Here is a 23,219-nt window from a genome sequence, read left to right on the forward strand (position 1 = left end):
CCGCCCCAGCTGTCGCCGCCTGATTCCCACCCCCTCCCCTCTCCCCTCTCTCCACTGTGTGCCTGACTGTGCCTGACTGCTGCTGTTAGAGAGACCTTACACATATTAGAACGTACTATCTTCGCTATCAATCAATGTATAGCAATTTAATACAGAAAGGTACCATCATCTTATGTAATACCTATTTCAAACGTGATTTCTTCCATCCTTCCGTCTCATACCTGGGTAAATTCAACAACTTGAAAACCCACCCATAAATTTACTTGCACACCTAAACCCTTAACATGCCCACTGAACCAGACTATAGCTCTGAGGAGAATTTGGAAGCAAGCGGCCTCCAACTCATAGAACGCAAAGCAGAAAAGCATCGCAATAATGAAGCGCGTCGCTATGGGGTGTCTTCCCGTAAACCGCCATTTAGCTTGGTGGCACTCTGCATTTCCGAGCCTCCTCCAAAGCATAGTACCACCATATCACCTTCCGTCTAGTCTGACACACCTTCAGAACCGACTACCTGCTCCCTTTCCAAATCCTTAAATAGTTTCATCATTATGTGCCCATCACAGCCTATTCACTTTTGACACCACAAAAGTAAAAGAGAGACTCTTTACAAATGAGCTGTAGTAATTTTACCCAATAAACCCATATAAATTGATTTGTTCAAGAAAGGAGTTAGAGTACTATTCACAACAGTCACTAATCCCACTCTGATATTATTAGTGAGAGTACTATTCACAACAGTCACTAATCCCACTCTAATATTATTAATGTATGTGAACTGAATTTTATAAATGGTTAATTCCAATGTTCCAAGGTGTTGTGAAAATTTTTCACTTAGAACACGCTGGAGCTGTTGCCGTGGCACGCTACATGCGCCGCGCAGCCACTCTGCTATCTCAGCGTTTACCTGAAACCTGCCTCCGTCACAGCACATCTGCTTGTGCCTCTTGCCAGTTTTATAACGCTACCTGCTCCACCATATACCAAGTTGAATAAATTGTTTTACCACTCAGTTTTGGCAGCATCCTAAGAATTCTTACCATACACGCATCTCCACCAATAAGAGAGCCCCCAAACAGACAAATTTAAGAATTAATACTGCAAATTAAATATTTCATAAGACTTATGGAAATCGACTATTGAATTGTCCCCTAGCTTTACAGGTATTAAGAGAGCACACAACCCAAGAGAACCAGGCTTTGAGCCTCAGCCACAGCTGACAAGAAAAAAATAATTACAGGTAAGTCCATCGTGTCACTACAACATGATACACCACCAGAACTCTAAAACAAGTGCACCCCACCAGTTAACGGTGCCTAACCTCTTCTTCCCCACCCAGATATATACCAGAAGGCTCAGTATTATGTGCATTTTGTATGATTAGAGGTGTTGAGCAATGTCCGACCCACTGTGCGTTGCCAGTTGCTAGCTGGTTAATAATTGATACCCAATAACTTGTATTTATTCTCCCCTTATGATTTTGTGTTATGTTTAATCATTCAACAGTCATTTTGCTGTGCAGCAAAGCCCTTGCTGTACCCTGTATGTTATACCATGCATGTATTTTTATGATTTATGCCATTTGTTTTATAAAATATGCACTTGTATTTTATATTTATGACCCCAGTATGTAAAGGCTAACCACAGCCCTGGATTCTAGATATGTTGCACTATAGCAATACTCCCATTACATAGGATCCCTCTTCAGTCGTGATACGCGATTTTGTGAGTTAGCGATTCCGGAATCCTATTATGCACAATGTTCGTGCCTAGAGCTGGACTGGAATGTTTAGAAGAAAGGAAGCAACCGAGTTATCTAAGATACTCAATAGAGAAGAGTCGAATGCGCTCCTGAAGTCAAGAAGAAGTGCGCTACCCTCTCGCTGTAGAGTGGTAAGCGAAATAGATTTTGTGGTAGGATGAAACTAAAGAAGTTTCACCCAAGTAAGTGAAGAATTGTAGTTTGCACACCATGTGCGTTGTTTTTCACATTGAAGAGTTCACCCAGATGAACACAAGTTTTGTTTTAGTTCACCCTACTTTTTATGAAGTAATTTAGTGATGAAGTTTAGATGTTACAAGTGAGTACGGAAATCTGCACTTCTACCATTTGGGTACAGTGCTCCGCCGTGTGTTTAGGAAGTGAGAGATGCCCGTTTGTTTATTCAAACAAATAAACCCATGACGTAATAAGATTGAAGCACCCGCTGAAATAAGCACTAGATTATTCCAGTATTGTGTTATCTTGTGGAAATATAGCTAGCAAGAGACTTCCACCCTAATGAATAAAAGTTTTTATTATACAATGTCGCAGTAGTTGTGCCCCTCTTTTTTCGTAGATCACACTGTTACTTCATGGATTTTGGGAATTTTGTAGTAGTTAACCCCCACGAGACGATATCGCCCCTATGGAGACAGAGCACAGTTCCTCCCTTGCCCATGCATTGCACTGGATTACTACCATTGCTCTGAGTCACTCGTCTATTTGTTCCAACCTCAACCATTACTTTTACCTCCCTCCTCCAGGACCGTGTGCCTTACATGGTGCGGTTAGCACCCACAGAGTGCCCAGCTGATTGGGTTATTCTTTCAGTTTTCACTTTTATAAATTGATCGCCTACCTCTATCCTTCATCTATGCATCATTGACACATCACGACGAGGCTCACCATCGTCTGCACCCTGGTCGGTAGCCAATGCTACTCCCCCCAGAGGGAGGGGCAAGGAAAAACCTCGCATACGGATACCTTTTATATTTTTTCTTTATTCATACCCTCTTGTGATCGATTTATTTAGTGGTGATTGCAGCCAGTCTTGCCTCCTCAGGTGTGGCATTCTGTCTAGCAGAGAACCTGCCTGCTTCCCTCTTCTTTTTTCCTGATGTGAGGGTTAAGCAGAGCTGTTTTTGTTCCCAACAGCACAAACAAACATTCACACACTATTTGCCCTGAATGTTTGACACTGTCCTCCCACACTAACACTTCCTACATATGAGGCTATGCGACTTTCATAGTCCCAGGCAACGAGATGCCCCATCTCCAAACTAGCTAGCTCACATGATTCGTAGCTTATTTTACTGTATGGCCCACAAGCCGTCCAGAAGTTTTCTCGAAATTTCACCACCCATCTTTGTATAGTATTAGTAATTACCTGCACTCGTGAGCAAATTTGCTACATGATGGTTAAGTCACAACTGGCTCACGCTTGTGCCCCAGAGACTTTCCATTTATATTGTTCTTTAAGGACATCACACTCCCTGAATGTGCTACGTAGTCAATTCACTGCCAGTTAACTAAGACCAGATCTGTTTTGACCTACGGTAAACTCAGTTTAGTAGAGGCTAATTTTAATTAACTCAGTTCCTTCCTCTCCTGCTAGGCCGGCAGTACGTGGCCAATTCTGCTGTGGAAGTCCCTGTGGACTGTGCGCCCTACTGCCATATCAGTCACTGCAGTTATTTTTGCCCTCCCCTTTTTTCTCTTACCCTTCTGCCAAGTCAACATCTCTATTCTGTTTTTCCTTTCTTCTGCCAGGGAAGGGTAGCTTAGCTATGCCATTCCGACAGGACCACAAGAGCTAATATAACACTGTATATTAGACACACTTTTCCAGCCCGTGATTACAGTGGCCCATTAGCTACTTTCTGAGGTATTACCATTGGGGAAAATCTGTGTCTCGGCTAGTTACTCGAGCAAGTTATCGATCACCCAGTAGACGAGTGTGACTGACCTCATATCCCTGTACCCTGCGACTAGTGGATATAACCCTGCTGAATCAATCTTATTCTGAAACTCGTTACCTGAACTTGTTCCCGATGATACCCAATTCCTTATTCTTTAATGTGAGCACCCTTCCGGTTCGCCGCGAGTGGGCCTCTCGGCATAAATGGCCGATATGTTGGGCTACCCTAGCATTGTCATCGCTTACAGCTGTCCACGAATATGCCCAGAAAAAAAACTGTGTTAACCACAACATAATTTTCTCATTGACCAAATCCCTTTTCCTCCTAAGCCACAACATCCATTACTAAAGCTTCCGATTCAGCAAAGCACTTATGAAACCACTAAATACTGCAAATTCCGCCTACACATTGATTGCAGACATTGACTAATGCAACACCACATTTTTGCACTCGTGCTGATCAGAATGATGAGTAAGCCTCTTTTCAGCATGACCATACCCCCCCCCCCCCCCTTCCCTCACTACCCCGTTGCTACTAATTTATACCACTGCAGTTCTTAGATTGCCCAGTAACATAGTGCACACGAATCTGTTAACCATCAACTTTTCACCCGCCACTACCACCTCAGGTAATTACTTACTACTTTTGCATCCACTGTAATACTTCCCTTTCATAACATAACTACCAGCTGGAGCTAACAAGGTTAATTCGTGCTTATAGGGACTCACGCCTGACCACCTGCACTCTGCACTACTACCTGTCACCACAACACCCACTACTAGTGTTTTAATGTCTTCCTCTGTGTGTTAACACAATGAAATATTATTTGGTGCCCGCTCTTGTTGCTATTGTTGTCAGATTTCCACTAGTTTGGAATCACCCGTCCAACTCAGGAGCTATGTTCGAACGGTTGAATAACCTGTTGTATACCCCACATGAGGTAGTAATTTCTACCAACTTTGATTTATCTGTGCTTAAGGAAGAAGAAACTGCGTTGCAAGAGGTGGTGAACAGATTGTTAACCTGTGAGGGCTTATTAACACGTGCCGACCAGAGAGGAACTCTTCGCACGTTGCGCAATTTAAGACAAGTAATTATGCACAGTCAGGGACAACTGCATAGCATATCTGACACTGTACCCTTGTGCCACACTAAGCGAGCGTGGTGTAATGCTGGCGATACAACTTAAAAAACAATTTTCAGTACTCCTGATCAATCAGATGCGAAACATTGGAATGATGCCATACGTCAGGCAGAGGACAATCATGAGACCATAATACGTCAGGAAGTTCGCCTCACTCACATAGAAGGTAACATATTGGCAACCACCCGCCAAGTACATGAAACTGCTACAGAGTTAGTCTGCCAATATGAAAAGTTGTGTAATTCAATTCAGCATGATCTCACTTTTGTTTATCAGGAACCACCTTGCTCACAGTGATGAAGACCTTGCAGATACTTTTATATAATGCACAGGCCACCCAAGTACATGCTAGCTCTCTATGTAACATCATTCAGAGCGATTTGGGACATCAACTAAGTCCACATCTACTACCAGCTGAACTTTTTCTTCAGATCTTAACCAATTTTTCATCCCATCTAACGGCCCCTCTACAGATGATATATCCCATACAGGAGGCAACTCTCGCATTGTACTATGGTTCAGCTTGTGTCCAGATGGTTTGAGACCATGATTATTTGGATACAAAGATTCACCTACCAGTGACTTGTGCTAACTGTGAATTTGTAAGCTACCGCATCCACGTTTTTCCAGTATACTGGCTTGCCGTACAAGTTCACATTATGTGGAAAACCCACAATATCTTTGTTATCAGTAAGAACCGCCGCACTCATTCTGTCCTATCAGAGTGTGCCTTGCAAAGCTGTCAACATCGGAAGTACTACATGTATTCAACACTTACTCTTCACACCCATAAAAAAGCGTGCGAAGTTGCATTGTTTCTCACTGAGAAAGTGACGCCTCTCTGCAGTCATCTGGTTGTACCAATAATTGAACCCCAGTTCGTTGCTATAGGCAGCAGTATTTTATACACTGTACCCCAGCCAGTAACAGCCACTATTGTGTGTTACAAGTACCTCTGAGCAATACAGCCCTACCGTGTGCTACTCAACGGTAGTGGTTTATTATTTAGTAGCTCTCACTGTGATATCACAACCCCACTGAGGCAGTGTTTGCACACTTATCTTACGCCCATAACGTGCGACTCCCCCCTCTCGTGTGGTATTTACCAGAGCAACCAATGGTACTACCGTCATCTGGCATTTGGCCATCTCTCCCCAATCACTCACATTCCCAGCTGATCCAGTCTTTAACCGACCTGGTAAACAAAGAGTCAGGGCAGGTCACACTAGACCGTGCCACCGCACATATCACAGATTGGCAGAACCACCAGTATCTCAGTCATATAGTCATTCCCAGTTCTGTATGTGCACCTCTAATAATTATCATTATTGGTTTATTGCTATGGGTAGTTTTTAGAAACAGACTTTTTGTGTTACTTTGGTCGCCCCTCCCTGCTGTCTCTGAACAGCAGCCTCCTGGGGAATATCACGCTTAAGTTTTTGTAATGGAAACAGAAATGTTTCTTGTTGCCCCATACTGTAGTAGTCTAGCAGAAAATTGTCATGGTCTGAGTACCATGCGAGCAGAAACAGAATAATAAATAAATAAAATACCTCCAAAAACAAAAGGCATTGCCCTTCTTTAGGTATAAGCAACAAAGCGAGTCACTGTATGCGTGAGAAGTAATGCACAAGTGTTAATCCTCTCCCCCCCCCTCCCCCACCCCTTGTGATCTGTACTGCGCCCCTTCCAGAACCCCCCACTTACACGCTCCAGCGGAAGTTGCAGTGCACCACAGCCTGGGGCGCAGACAGCGGAGGGAGCACGCCGTGGGCGGAGGGTATTTAAATCGGCCACCGCTGTGTCCGAACCCAGTTCCCTCTGAGCAGCCATAGCGTACAGATCTCTGTGCACGTTCAGAGGAGCTCAGTCCGTCAGTTCACCTGATGATGGCGACATGTATGATCGCCGAAATATTGTGCCCGTTGGACACTGTAGACCGGCAGTACACCCGTGGATATTTTGAATAGATTAGATTAGATTCAGTTGTCATTCTATAGACCCAATAAATGAGATTATTCTCGTGGGTGTGGAATGTGTCAGAAAGTATAACATAAAAACATAAAACATTTGAATATAATACTTACTACTCTGATCATTTGTCAGGAGGTTGTCAAAACAGGTGAATACAATGTGGTAAACTGGAACAGCTAATATTTACAGAATTAACACGCTGTCTTGAAACATTGTTATGCACCATTAATAAATTTATCATACACAGAATACCTAATAATGACTGTTGTGACCAAGTGCTGCCAAAACTGTAATCTAACAGACAGTTTTACTTAAGCTGGCTTAACAGTCTCTCTTAAGATATCCATCTATAGAGTAGAAGGAGTTGCCTATCAAAATGTCTTTCAAACTCTGTTTAAACCGTGCTTTATCTGAAACCGAAATTTTAATGGTTGCTGTCAATGATTGAAAATGTGTGTTCCTGAATATTGGACACCTTTTTGGACCAAGGTAAGTGATTTTAGGTCTTTATGCAGAGTGTTCTTATTCCTAGTGTTGCTATTATGTATTGAGCTATTGGTTGGAAATAGAGATATTACTTGCAATGAATTTCATTAAGGAATAAATATACTGAGAAGCAGTGTTTGGAATACAAAGTTTCCTGAACAGGTTTCTACATGACGGTCTTGAATTTACACCACAAATGATTCTTATCACACATTTTTGCACCCTAAAAACTTTTTCTCTGTTTGATGAGTTACCCCAGAATATGGTCCCGTATGACATAATAGAGTGAAATAAGCAAAACATGTAGGTTTTTTTTTATAGTTATATGTCCTACATCTGACATCATTCTCACTGCAAATACAGACTTGTTCAGCCGCTTAAGCAATTCTGTGGTATGCCCTTCCCAACTGAACTTATTATGGAGTTGCAATCCCAGAAATTTAACACTGTCAACCTCTTCGATCTGCATGTCTTCATATGTTGGAAGGGAATCTCTTACAGGTTCTGAACTGCATATAGTAGGTCTTCTCAAAGCTTAATGGCAGTGAACTAGCATTAAACTATTTATTAATGTCAGTGAAAATTTGATTAGCAGCTGTTTCTAAATTTGTACTTTACTTGCTACTTATTGCAATTTTTATATCATTTACAAACAAAACAACTTAAGCATCTGGCAATATAAGTATTGCAACTTTATCAGTTGCGATATATATATTGTTAAAAGCACAATGTCCGAAGATATAGCTATATCGAGTGGCAAAAGAACAGTAGTACACCACAAAAACAAGGAGAAACACAGTGAACAGTATGAAAAATGTCGGAACTCAAAATTGTGTTTACATGTTGGTAATAAAGTGGTAGTGCAATCTCCAGACAAGATGAGAGGAAACACAGATCACAGCAAATCATCCCACTGATAATGCCTCAGAACAAGAAAAAGGCGAAATGCGTCTGGGAAAATTAAATTGAGTGGCAGCAGGAAAAGGCGGTTTTATTTTCAAAACAAGTTGAGTGTGTAGCTGAACTTGTTTATTGTGCAAAGTGAGCATGGTGAACAGTTTTTTTATGTAAAGGATAAAAATATAGGAGAACTTGTAAGCAACAGAAGTTGGAGCCCAGAACTGAAACGAGGCCAAAGCCAGATAGCAGGTGCCGGTTATCGAACTGCACGATCAGCTCCCGTGCCATCGGACCACGAGTGCCAGAACCGGGCCACAGCCCAGTGTCACGTAATTGATGCAACTTGGCTGAACTGCTGCCATTTATGCCACATCTTCCAGTCATAAACACACTCCAGATGCTTCTGCAAACCCCAGAAATACCACTGTTACTATGGAATCAGCAGGCAGAAGCAGCATTTAACTGCAGCTATACCAGCTTATAATCACTCGGCCAGCTGGACAGTAAGTGACACCCAGTCTGCGTCACTCTGCTGCCAGTGGGCAGTGGACCAGTGACCCTTACCTGTCTGCCAAACCAGGGCAGGCAACTCTGCACCAGCCACCTGCCCCTGCTCTGCAGTCGGTCGGTCCACAGGTTGACCCTGGCCAATACAGTCACCGTGCCTCCGGGACATTGTGGCCTGCCGTACCGACAGATGACTCTGCGGGCCGGCCTCGCTCTGCACCGCAGCTGTACGAAGCCTCGTGCGGCGTCTGCACCGTCGTCGCGGAGTCGACGTGCCGTGTCTGTCACCACTACACTGTGGAGCAACTCACCTGTCTGCACCACTGGCCATTACTTTGCCTGATGCTCAGTGCGGAATATTACGTGGAGGACGATATGTTGTGCAGTGACTGTACTAATGGGATGGAATAATTGAAGACTTGTTTTTGTTCACGGAAGAGTGGAATTCGGTGATTAAGTAAAGGATTGTGAGTACATCCATTGTTGTCTTCCACTAAAGTCGCACGCCCATCCTGACAAGCGAGGATTGCCCGTGTTTAACTCTGCTTTTCCCACAGCTACATTAGACCCGCTACACTTAGATGACACCACTGTGGTATGAGACTTCAACGAATTCGTATAAATGTTTGTTAGGTCCTGCCAAAGTGAGTTTTTTGTCAAGAGCACAGTAGACACACAAGATGTCCTTCCTTGTAGCATGCCTCACACTGTGCTCACGTGTCGATACAGTCTCGGCTGGCATGTTCGAAAACGTGATGGAAATGAACACTGTTTGGAAGGCCGAGGTCCTTTTCCTCGTTTGAGATGGAGCCGGAGTGGGGCTCGGGTCTAACGTGATGGCTGCCACCTTGCCCCAGAATTCTCTTCGACACCCCGTGGCCTTGCAAACTTCAAAGGATTAGTCCCATTTTAAAAAGGCCTACAAAGTCAGGTTCTGAAATTTCAGAGCTTTCTGACACACCTCCATATCCAGAGCTGTCCGAATGATTGCATCCCTATCGTCACCTTTGCCTACAATTCCTTATTTACAGGAGTCACAAAATGACATTCCCTACTGAATCCTCGCACTTCCGCTGCCCGTGCACAGTATGATTGATTTGGCTGTTTATTCCACACGAGATAAAATGACATGGCAGTGTGGGTGAAATTAAGTAATTGGTAGAGCAAACATTTTGTCAAAGGTCAGGTGTGCCAGTTCCGTGAGAGGGGCCCGTTTGCAGAAGAGCTGTTATGTATTTGCTGAGATCCATAATAGGTAAAGTGATTTTACTACAACTGGATCCATCACCTGGAATGCAGCAAAGTGCTGCTGGACGCACTTCCCGTATGCTTCCCACTCTTTTGCTGGCTCACCGTATGGCGGGAACTTCGGTGGCAGATTTGTAGCCGATGGGCAGGAGAACGACACATACAATAAAGCTTCCTGGCATTTCTGTCCCCCAACTACTGTTGTTGAAACTGCCATAGCACAACTTCCATTGACACACGTAGTAAGGTAGCCTGTTACACAGGGCTCACGGGTACATAATAAACATGAAAAGATGCCTATGATCGTCACCAATTATGTTGTAACTCCCAATGCAGAAAACAAAAGACAGCTTCTCCAAAACCAGTCAGATGCAATGTATGACATAGCCATGTGGCAAGACAGATACAGTACAGCTCTAGCTACTGCAGTAAATAGGATGATGAGTGAGAACAGACTGAGAGCAATCGCTGGGTGGTGATAACGTACGTAGATGGCATGTCACAGATGGCACTGAGAGGGGCTGTGCAGCCATCGTGCATGGCCACTCCAGCTGTGATTTCTCAACAGGTGGCCATGCTTTGTAATAGTGGATGCGAAGTGATTGTCACATCATATGTGCCAGTTGTGTGATGACAACAGACATAGGAGACATTGGGTGGTGCCTAATGTCCAGGTGGCAGCCCAGTGAATTACCTCAAGGTGCTGAGTATGCTGATAAAAAATTTTCAACTGATTTTCCATAGACTTCAAAACCTTCAGGGACAGTGAATCCCTTTTCAACATTGCAATACATCAGATATCTGCCATATCACTCTTACTACTCTGTTCAGGAATTTGTGAATGAGAGCTTATAAAATAAGTGACTGCTTAAAATAGTTTCATGATTGTTTAATGTTAATAAAAATATTATACAATTTGGGTTATTTGCATTTAGTCATTACTTAGTTTATGTAATTCTGTTAATATGTATTGCAGACTGACTGTCCAACAGTATGACAACAAGGGGGCCTGCCAAACATGGTTCTCAACATGACACCTTTGAAGTGAGAAGATAGTCTTACTTTATCACTTGTATTATTTTTGTGATATTATTTTCATTGTAAATATGTTGAGTTTTCAATTATGTATATACACATACTCATAATCTTGACACATTTCACACCCAGGGCAAGCTCATCACTATTTGAATCCATGGAACATGCATACATTTGATAAATAACTAAAGTAAACAAACACATCAGTTGTCAACTTCAACAAAAAATCATTAGCTCAAGGGAAAAAAATGAATGAAAATGCCAGGTAACAGTAGTTAGACACTTACCTAGTACAGAAATGTGTGTATTACCAATTTCTCTCTTATTTTTTCCAATCTGCAAAATTTGTTACAGAAATATTAAATGGTTCTTGGAATGGCTCTAAGACTATATACACAGCTTGCTATAGTGACTGTCTCTGTTGTTACACACACTCTTTTTAGAAGTGCCTTGAAATCATAAAACATAGAAATTGCAGATCTTATATTTTATTCCACAATTTACTTTACATAATCTTCTCGTTTCCCATGCCATGTTAAGAGGGTGATCATATTATTTGACCAGTCCTTGTCTGCTTCACTGATTAAATATCATAAATATGTTAGTGAAACTTCCAATGAAATTTGAAAAAAAGTTTTGCATTGTGTAATAATATTTTCATTGAATAATAATCTTATAGGAGAAGTAAATTTAATAACAAACTTAAATATGAAGTTCTATACAAAAGTTACCAAAATACATTAAAATTATTATGTCTTACCAAGACGGCCGGTGTGGTCAAGCGGTTCTAGGTGCTTCAGTCTGGAACCGTGCAACCTCTACAGTCGCAGGTTCGAATCCTGCCTTGGGCATGGATGTGTGTGATGTCCTTAGGTTAGTTAAGTTTAAGTAGTTCTAAGTTCTAGGGAACTGATGACCTCAGATGTTAAGACCCATAGTGCTCAGAGCCATTTTTTTGAAGACCTTGTTTTGCACTATTGCCCTGTGGAGCAAATACACCGATCTCCAACAACTTATTGTTTTGCATATTTCTTATCATATTCACTTAAGATTAAAAGTGGGAGAAAGTGCTGTCGATGTTACATAATGATTCACTTCGATGTACATAATAAACTTGCTTAAAAGCAAAAACTCACATGGAATTGATGGCATTTCCAGCAAAATACTAAAAGCTTGTTCTCAACAGATAAGTAAGATTCTCAGCCACCTGTGTAATAGCTCTCTGGAACAGGGCATTTTCCCTGATAGACTGAAATATGCTATTGTTATACCTTTGCACAAAAAGGGGGATAGATCTGATGTCAACAATTACCGTCCAATCTCCCTTCTAACAGGTTTATCCAAAATTTTTGAGAAAGTAATGTATTCAAGAGTAGCTTCACATATCTGTAACAATGAAGTACTAACAAAATGTCAGTTTGGTTTCCAGAAAGGTTTTTCAACAGAAAATGCCATATATGCTTTCACCAATCAAATTTTGAATGATCTGAATAACCGAACACCACCCATTGGGATTTTTTGTGATCTCTCAAAGGCTTTTGATTGTGTAAATCATGAAATTCTGCTAGACAAGCTCAAGTATTGTGGCATGAGTGGGACAGTGCACAAATGGTTTAATTCGTACCTAACTGGTAGAGTGCAGAAAGTTGAAATAAGTAGTTCTCATACTATGCAAAGATCAGCACATTCCTCAAACTGGGGAACTATCAAGAATGGGGTTCCACAAGGGTCAGTTTTGGGTCCTTTGTTGTTCTTAATATATATTAATGACTTGCCATTCTATATTCATGAAGAGGCAAAGTTAGTTCTCTTTGCTGATGATACAAGTATAGTAATCACACCTGACAAACAAGAATTAACTGATGAAATTGTCAATAGTGTCTTTCAGAAAATTACTAAGTGGTTCCTTGTAAACGGACTCTCACTGAATTTTGATAAGACACAGTACATACAGTTCCGTACAGTGAATGGTATGACGCCATTAATAAATATAGACCTTAATCAGAAGCATATAGCTAAGGTAGAATACTCCAAATTTTTAGGTGTGTCCATTGATGAGAGATTAAATTGGAAGAAACACATTGATGATCTGCTGAAACGTTTGAGTTCAGCTACTTATGCAATAAGGGTCATTGCAAATTTTGGTGATAAACATCTTAGTAAATTAGCTTACTACGCCTATTTTCACTCGTTGATTTCATATGGCATCATATTTTGGGGTAATTCATCACTGTGGAAGAAATTATTTATTGCACAAAAGCGTGTAATCAGAATAATAGCTGGAGTCCACCCAAGATCATCCTGCAGACATTTATTTAAGGATCTAGGGATATTCACAGTAGCTTCTCAGTATATATACTCTCTTATGAAATTTGTTATTAACAACCAAACCCAATTCAAAAGTAATAGCAGTGTGCATAACTACAATACTAGGAGAAAGGATGATCTTCACTATTCAAGATTAAATCTAACTTTGGCACAGAAAGGGGTGAATTATACTGGCACTAAAGTCTTTGGTCACTTACCAAATAGTATCAAAAGTCTGACAGACGACCAACAAGTATTTAAGAAGAAATTAAAAGAATTTCTGAATGACAACTCCTTCTACTCCATAGAGGAATTTTTAGATATAAATTAAAAAAAAAATAAAAATAAAAAAAAATTTAAAAAAATAAAAAAAAAATAAAATAAAAAAAACACAAAAAAATTAAAAAGTTGTTATATTAACCTAAGTATGTTGTTAAATTAACTTAATTATGTCATGTATTGGAAAATTTGACTCGTTCCACATCATTACGAAATATCGTTTTCATGATCCATGGAACTTGTATTAATCTAATCTAATCCCTTAGAAATTTGTTTGTTTATGAGTGGAAAGCAAAGTTGGATTAACATTAGCTTCAGAAGCTGTCATTTTAAATGATAATGGTTGCTCTTTCATTAATTGATACTATATTTTAATTTTTTTTTTCCAGAGTTCTCTCAGTATCCAACAACAGGATGCGAATATTTCCGTACAATCTTTTTCCTCATGCCACTTTCTCCCTGAGTTTGTCAAACAATCCATTCATTGCACAGTATTTTGTGGTATCGGAAACACCTCAGAATCAAGAAGCACTAACTCTGAAAGAATTAGCCAGCCGGGTTGTAATTGACTACAGGTAATTATTTTATATTTCTTCTGGAGCTATAGTGTTCCTGTAGTAATTTTGATGCACAATTCCCTTATAGTTTTCTCCCTAGATCACTTATTTGCCTCCTGAAATGTGATCCTTTGTACCTTTGCTTACTTATCACATTTTTAGTGTGATTGACCAGAAAACTATGATCCGATGACAAAAAAATAATATTGCAATGATGAAAAGTTTGGAATGGACTTAAACAAAAGTTTACAAGACATACCACCATTCACCTTTAAATAGAAACCACCAATTCGCACACAGGCACTTAAAAAGAACGAATTATTGCAATACTTTACAGTTTTCTTGCGAACAGGAAGCTAAAATACGTAGGTACTAGTGAGTACCCACATGTGTTGAGTGCCACTCAAAGAAAGAAATTATTTGTGTTTAAATTCTGTTCATTGAAGTTTTGCTGGATACATAATTTTTCTCTTTCTTTTTCCTTCTGGTGCATACATGAATAAGTCAAAATGTTTTCCAGTGCATGAGAAGGCCACATACATCTGTCTACGTGAGAAGCATGGATCTACCAAATTTAGCCCACACACTTTGTCATTGTCCCTGCACTTTGTTGATAGTTGTTGTAAATGCAAGTTGCTCCAGACACTGCAAATGGCATACGTGTTAGAATCAGTGGGATACATGGCAACAGTAAATCTCGTATGGTAATTTTGATGATATTGTTTATCATCTTTTTTCGGAAAGTCTGGTGCTGTTGCAAAGTCATGGTGGATTTATGTTTCGAAGAATGGTAAGCTTATGTCCTCAGTCAAAACCAGTGCCTCATTTAACAAGTTTGGTGTGAATTAAATGCCATAGCATGCAAATGATGTGGGGTGTATTCACTTGTGTAGTCTTTGTGTTTTCGTCAAGGATCTAACGGATGCATTAGTGAATGAAATGTCCCAATATGCATCATTTTCAAGAAGATTTAATTCTTGGCAAGCTTCATGACAAGTGGCACATACTTCACCATTCACTGTTCTCAGTTCCTGGAAGGAAGTTGGTTGACATACAGTGACAGTAATCACAAGCAGAAGCATTCTGCATTGTGTGGGTGAATAGTATACAGACGGCCTAATGTGTTGATTAAATATAATTTGGAGTGTCCCGCAACTGCTTTACCTTATTTGCGAGGTTGAAATTTGTTGCTGATGCATTCCATATGTGGTATGTTGGCAGTTGAGAGTAAAGTAGAGTCTTATCAAACACATCATCCCTGCCCAATGAGAAAAATGCAGTTAATGTTGTTCATGGTGGTGATAACAATGCCCTTGCATGTGCATTTTATGTTATAAAGTACACCCACTGTCCATTTTCAGGTGCACTGCCCAATGAGTGAGTGTTACATGTCGTTCATGGATTGAAAGTGATAAAATGTGCCATACTGCTTTGTTGCTACTAATTTAACATTCCAGTTGATGTTGGACAATTTCATTGAGAGATGAGGTGTTTCCCACTCAAACTAACTGCCACATTGCTTCCTTTTTTGCTACATTTGCTAATTTACTTCATAGATTTCACTGAATTGCAATACTTGACATTGATATGTGCTTTGTTTTCAAGGGTAACAATGAATACAGTACAAACAAATGCTCATTAAATTCAGCATAACTGTTTTATTCTTTAAAGTGATAGTTGATGTTTGAGTAGATATCTGTCTTTGCCAGAGATAGTCTTGAGTAGTAAGTCTCTTGGGTTTTGTTTCGTGCATTTTCTGTCAGACGTGCATGATGAATTGTTTTTGGTGACACTCTTCAAATAATTTTATGTCAGTGTCAACATATGGTATTTTTGCCGAGATAACTTGAGTAATTTGATGTGTGATTTTTTCCTTCCAACCAAACCAAAATGTATGCTTGTGGCAATTTCCTATTTTGTAATTCAGTATAATACATCAAACAGTATGTCTCTCCAAAAACATGTTGCTTGACAATGAAATGCATTGATGATTTCAATTTCTGTTTGAACACACGTGGAAATAGCGTGAGAATCCAATGATGATCGTCCAGTTAACAAAAGTTCTTTTATTTCATCTCGTGTAGGACTGCATGTGAATGTAATACAAAAATAGGGGCAACTGTGTTGCAAACTTATGTGATTGACTTCTTTTCAGATGGGCCCACAGCAGGCATTAGGTCAGTGAATGACATATTACTTATTTTCCTGTTTTCTGTGGCACACTGATTTTATAAGCTTGTTATTTGCATACAAAGAGGCTCATTTTGGAAGTTTTCCATTTTCAAGTAATTGTTTTTATGTGTTGCAGTATAGTGTCTTGGAGTGTCTGTCAATATTGTTTCTCAGTTTTTGTGCTGTTAAATTTTGTCAGAACCCTATGTATTGTGTGCACTTTTTATGAGCGCTTGTGATTGTTTGACAGCACAGTCCACTCCACTGATACATATGTTTACCATTCGGCGGTTCTGTACAATCATATTAACAACATTATGTGGACTGAATAAAATTTGTAATCCGGTGACCATTTCTCACTTAGTACCTATGTTGAAATGGAAACATTGATTGATTTGTCAATCAGTGTTTGCCATGAAATAAATTTAAAGAAATTTCTGATCTGTGTTTGGCAGTGGTGGTAGTGATCCTGCATGATGATAATTTGCACTTGCACTTTGACTGTTGTCATGTAATTCTTACACAACATATATTTTGCACCGAATGACGTCATTCAGAAACATGGATTGTATTTGTGTTTGTTTTCAAGAAATTTTTCAATTGGCTTGTGTCACTTGATACCTACATTATAGTTTGGATGGTGAATTTAATTATAGCAATTTAATTTCTCCATCCATGCAGTACATTCCATGTATTTCATTCTTAAATTTGAGGACACTATGATACACATATAATTGAACCATTTTCCCCATAATTACCCTTTAATGAAGACTGTAATCATAATTAGCATCATAATGGAATGCACCATGCTGTAAATTAGCATGCAGTGTTCTGGATCGAGTGGTGCCTACTCAAATGGTATCCAGGTTTCCTTTCCATTACTTGACTGTGTCAGATGAGCAGGCTTGAACATTGCATACTCCAGCAGTTGTGTCTTGCGTCTCTTTTGTCATCTGTTTCTGAAGCTCGTGATGCCTTTTTCTTTTATGCTTGATGTGTAGATCAACATATCACTTTGTCATTTGGGTGGCATAATTGATTTGGGAGTGAAAGTAATGCCTTGTGATGACTATTACAAACTCACTGGGAAAAAAAGAAAATGTGTGTGGTATCTATTATCTAATGTCAACTGGCAATTGGAATTGCACAATCAGCACCAGGTGTTATATAACACACAAATGAAATGTCACTGTTGGTATTTGACTCAATTCAATTACATCATGTATGCTCACTTGTACACCAGAAACACGTGTACCAGTGCTAAACTACATGAAAAACATTTGTTAAAATGACTCTTGTGCCACCTGTCGCAAAATGGATGTACTAATTCAGAAAACTATGCAGATTGCACACAACTACTCACCAAAGTTTCATTGCAGTTGGGTATATGGTGTAGGACAGGCTTGGCAAAGTGTGGCTCATGAGACAGACTCCTCCAGTGAGTGCTTCCCCCTCCAACTCTAACCACACATTGTTATCATGACCTGGCCACAGACTTAGGTTTCCTCATTTATCAGGAGTCGAGTGGGGCAGCATCTCTTTGACTTCGAAGAGGCACCGTGGTTTTGTTCGTCTGCATGTTCTCGACATTCTGTTCAGCTTTACTCTTCTTTGTATTGCACTATCATTCAGTTCGTCATTTGGTTATTACTGTGGCCACCATTCTGGTTGTGGTTCCTGTTATTGATCTGGCTATTTTTCTATTATGGTTCTTAAGAATGTCAAAAATAAAGAATACTGAAAACTTTCTTTTTAATGAAGAGTAGGAGAGTAAGTACTTTGTTGTACACAAACCCTGTAAAAATGATTAAGTGAAAGTAAGTACGTTTTTGTGCACAAACCTTGTAAAAATACTTAAATCAAAACAAAGGTAGTAATCTTGCTCAATATTTCTCTTCACTCCATGACTTCACACAAAACAAAAGTAGTTTAACTACATCATCTGTGATATGCTTTAAATTATCAGAAGCTCAGAAACGCTTCTCTGATGGATTACTCGTGAAAGAATGTGCACCAGGAATGTCAAAAGCAGTGGGCCATGTTGATGCAACTGTGCACTTTAAAACATATGCTTGTAATGTAACACTGTTAATTCTTGATATGTGAAATAGCATAAAGAAGAAACAAAACAATTTAATTGCAAAGCATCCATATTATTCTTTGTGTCTCACCAAGAGTATTGATTGAATAGGTCTCAGTCAACTGATAATAATGGATGACTTTTCTGTACATGAATAGTTACGTACTTTAGTCTCAGTGTTCAGAACAGGTTTAGATATTTTTAACACTGTCGAAAAGCCTGTCCACAAAATAGGTGGTTTTTAAAAATGCTCTGCAGTTAGTACCTACGATACACTGGCCACGGTTGACAGGAAAAATAGGTTTGTTTGTCAATTAAGAAAAACTAAAATAAATTATTTAACTTTTCATGGCATCATTCGGGAAGAACTGTTCGGGAAAAGTGACAGCCTTCTGTCCTCAGTGAAAGCTGCAATGAAAATTGCAAATATCAATCTGTATTCCATTGAAAATTTAAACAATTTTTGGAAGTAGACACGGAATATGGAGATATACTTCTTCATTCTGAAATTTGTTGGTTAATTGCAGGAAAATGTTTAACTTTTTTCCCCCACGTAGAAAAGAACTTCCCTAGATTTTGATTAGAGAACTAAAATTGGATGCTTCAAAATTTGAAAATTATTATTTTCATTTTTTTTATTATCAGAATTGGAGTTTCAAACAGATTTTACAGAGAATTTAAATAATTTGCATTTATCTTTTCAAGGAAATGAATGCACAGTTTCTCATATGTTTAAGTATATTAATAAATTCTGGTGTAAACTTAAGTTGTTTAAATTGCAACCAAACGTGGAAAATTTGTCATTTCTCGAGCTGTTGCGAACTGAAAGAAAAACACAGGAAAGTAAAAGTTTAAAGATTTACTTCTATAATTTGTGAAGTCTTCAATGAGTTACATATCTGTTATAAGGATTTTGAATGTATAGAGCTGGATATAATTTTATTCAAGAATCCAATGAAGAACAGAAAAAAAGATGTTGCAGTTTTTAAATTTTGCCACCATATCAGTTCCCAGAACTCGCAGACATTGCTCTTAGTCTTTTTTTTTTTAAGTCAACATACATCTGTGAAAGTACACTTTCTTCAAAGAAGTACATTAGATCTCTCAGTGTAATGCATTGTCAAAAGAGTTGTTGGGACATCAACTTCATTTCACTACAGCACAAACTAAAACTGATATTGCGGAACTTGTTGAGATTGAGTTATATAAATTTAACCTAAATATTTAGATAACTCATTAATGTAAGTATAAGAGTTTGAGTCAAATAACAAAATGAAAATCAGTGTCGTAGTAATATACGTCTTTCGCTATTTACGTACGGGGAATTGATATTGTAGAGCTCGTGACCCACGACAACTGACGGACAGTTGTCCATGCAATTGGCTGGCACGGCTGTGGCGGGCTTGTAATGACACCACACAATGGGGGAGCACTCACTGAAGGGGAATGACTTGCAAGCCACACTTTGGCAGGCCTGGTGTAGGAACACATTTATTTATAGGCATACTTCTATTGACTCAAATCATTCATTTATAGGTATACTTCTATTCACGTTGCATGAGTAGTGTGTGTGTGTCGTTTCTGCCTCTCAACATGTAGTCTTAAAGGGGAGTGATGATCCTGTCATAGTCCAAAATATAGGTTGCTTCAAAAAGGTTAATTGGGTTTCACAAGACTATATTTTTTACATGAATGAATATAGAAACTTGGGATGAATATTAACTTATGCATAGGACTGAAAGTTTTTATTTTCAATTGGACCATCCAATTTTATTAGGAAATATGTTTTTAAATGTATGGACATACAGCCTTGAAGTACTTTTTACAATTACATTTAGAATCAAAGTTTTCATTTATGTTTCATAAATGTTCCACAAGTCCTCCACTAGGCACACAACAAACATCAAGGCAATTGTCAAACTTGCCCTATATTTTTTTGAGCGTATCTGGAGTTAATGAATTCACTGCTGTTGTTACGCAGTGTCACATCTCACGCAAAGTTGTTGGAAGGGGAGACACACAGATAGTCTTTCGAAAACCCCTACAAAAAGCAGAAAAAAGAAGAGAATGAATCCCCCCCCTCCCACACACACACACACACACACACACACACACACACACACACACACACCTTGGAGGCTAGTAGTGGAATGAGAGATCTGTGTTCACATTAAGGCGTGTCAAGTGTTTTGAGGTGTTACAAAAGTTCTCGAGTGCAAATGCTAATGTGGTGGTGCACTGTTCTGTTTCAAAAATGAAATTTTCAGCATCTTATTACAGTTTTGGAAAAAAGGTAGATCTTCAACATATCTAGATATATGATTCCTTTAATATTTTTTTTATTTTTATTTTATTTATTTATTTATTTATTTTTTTTTTGTTGGAAAGAAATGAGTCTAAATATTTTCTTGAGAAATGATGTAAAAGATGTGAAACTTCAGAGCCTCTCTCATACTCAACCACGGTATGTGCCTGCTGTGTTCCTCATATGCTATGGCTGTTCACCTTTCCAAGTGAATGGAACATTGGCCTCATCACTGAAAACTAACCATGAAAGGTAATTTTTATCTTCCATTTTCACAACAAGAGCGATTTCACAAAATTCTAAATGGTGTTATTAACCATCATGGAAGGCATGTAATGGTTGAATGTCGTATGGAATGAATGATTGAAATACATTCCATGCTGGCAGAATGAGTAGATGAGTAGATTTCTGTGAACTATGAGCAAAAAACTGTTGAATGCTCTTAACAAAACTAAGGAAGCACACAGGGGTCATCTATTAATTTCCACTTAAATTAACAATCTTTTGCCTTGAAAGTGCCGGTGGCTTCGTCAAATGCTTTGAGCCTTATGAGGGGCAGTGCTGTATTCTCAAGAAAAATCGTGCACACAGTCATAACTGAAACACGACAAGATGGCGTCGAAGGTAAAAGTTCGAAATCTGTCTCTCCACAAAAACGTAAATTTTACTACAAAAAAAAAAAAAAAATTGTGTGAAAACTGCAAGGGCGAAATTACGAAGCTAAATGAACGAATTAGTAGCCTACAGTTCGTAATAAATGCCCTGAAAATGGATATTACTAAAATTCAAGAAAGAAAAACTGAAGTGAACACACCACATTTTCTACAAGATAGTTCGACAGTTCCCGAAAAGTGGACAAAGGTGAAGTGCAGCGACCGCAAACAAAAAGTACAAGATCAAGAGAATTGTGAAATAAATGTAAGCTTCGTGCACGGCAATTAATTTCAAGTACTTTCCACAACAGATTGTGGAAGTGCAGTGTCTAGTGCTAGTGCTCATGAACTATGTGAAAAGCAAAAGGATCTTGTAAATAAGCCAGAACAAAAAAAATCGTTGATGCAGAAAAACAAGAAATCCGACGTAAATTTAGTAAACAAACATCTGCCGACCTTATGTAGTTCCGATGGATTATCGGCTTGTGTGAAAAAGAAAGAGGAAATAAACAGCGCAGTTAGGCCTACATTTTGTAGCTCCAAAACAATTACAAAAATCGAAATACGTATATTCAGACAGTCAAGGGCGAAACATAGCTACTGACTTTCGTAACAAAAGCGATGTGAACTTAACTTTCATGGTGAAACCAGGTGCAAAATTCTGCACAGCAACTTCAATAAGCCACGAAAAAATTCCCACATTAAGTAAGAAAGACTTTGCCGTTTTCCTGGCGGGAACAAATGACGTCGCAAGAAACGAAAAACAAGATCTGTAGCTTTCGCTAAAGAGGCGACTGTATGAACTAAGATGTACAAACGTCATTGTATTTTCAGTACCACATCGTCATGACCTAGCGGAATGGTCCTGCGTTAACAAAGAGGTGGAAAGTGCAAATCGTGAGATGAAACAGATATGCAGACAATTTGAAAATGTGACATTCATTGATATAAGCAAACTAGGAAGGAGATTCCATACTAGACATGGTTTCCACCTAAATAGATTAGGAAAAAAATTCGTAATTGCAAAAATAATAGAAATAGTAAATGCCAAAACGAAAGTAAGTTGTGACACTTCAAACGTAATTCCCCTCAAGGACAATAACCACAAACTACTTGGTAAATCTGAAACTGAAGCATCACCACTACAAGACAAGTGTGATGTTCTGACATTGCAAGAAAACACCCCAAGTGCTAGCAGTTCAAAAGGAAGCATATCAATAACAACAGACCCAACACCTGAAGTATCAGAAACAGCTATACCACAATCATCATCATCAACAACAACAACAGAAATGACAGCATCAATAACACTGGGAGCTACACCAGCAGCAGCAGCAGCAGCAGCAGCAGCAAGCAACTCGCCATATCCCAGTGAATGACCTACAAGGTGCAGAACACCTGTCCTTCTGGAGGATTTTTGGTACCTCGCCAGGGCAAGGAACAGAGTATGACACCACAAAATGTAAATACAAATGTAACCAGTTCTCATCCTCATCACCTGCAGATTCTAAGCTTAAACATTCAGTGCCTTAGAAATAAATCATTAGAACTTGAGGTACCTATGAACAGTGCAAATATTGACTGCATGTGCATTGTGGAGCATTGGTTGGTGCAGAAGTTTTGAACTAAGTAGCATTAATATTCGTCCGTTTAAGTTGGCAAGCCAATATTGTAGAAAAAATACCAAAAATGGAGGTTTATGTATATTTACCAAACCAAGTATCAGCTATAAAAGAAGGTGTGAAGCTGAATCATTGAGTGTGGAAAATCATTTTGAAGCAGCAGCTGTGCAGTTGAATGAAATACAGGGAAAAGTCATAGTCATAGCAATATACAGACCACCTACTGGTGATGCAGACATATTCTTTAACCAATTAGAAATGTTGCTTAA

The 23,219-nt window shown here is 39.1% G+C and overlaps 1 protein-coding gene across 4 annotated transcripts in view; it reads left to right on the top strand.

The window, feature by feature from the left end:
* The window catches only part of LOC126185137 (leucine-rich repeat protein 1-like), a 115,455-nt gene that overhangs the window by 85,146 nt on the left and 7,090 nt on the right, over positions 1–23,219 (top strand). For 3 of the 4 annotated variants that reach the window (XM_049927974.1, XM_049927973.1, XM_049927975.1), the window contains exon 6: positions 13,951–14,136. In XM_049927974.1, coding sequence (XP_049783931.1) covers positions 13,951–14,136 — 186 coding nt within the window. Of the gene's footprint in view, positions 1–10,916; positions 10,985–13,950; positions 14,137–23,219 lie in introns of those variants that run through there. The other variant, XM_049927976.1, reaches the window with a different exon arrangement.

The sequence above is a fragment of the Schistocerca cancellata genome, chromosome 4, assembly GCF_023864275.1.
Source record: "Schistocerca cancellata isolate TAMUIC-IGC-003103 chromosome 4, iqSchCanc2.1, whole genome shotgun sequence".
NCBI classification, from domain to species: domain Eukaryota; kingdom Metazoa; phylum Arthropoda; class Insecta; order Orthoptera; family Acrididae; genus Schistocerca; species Schistocerca cancellata.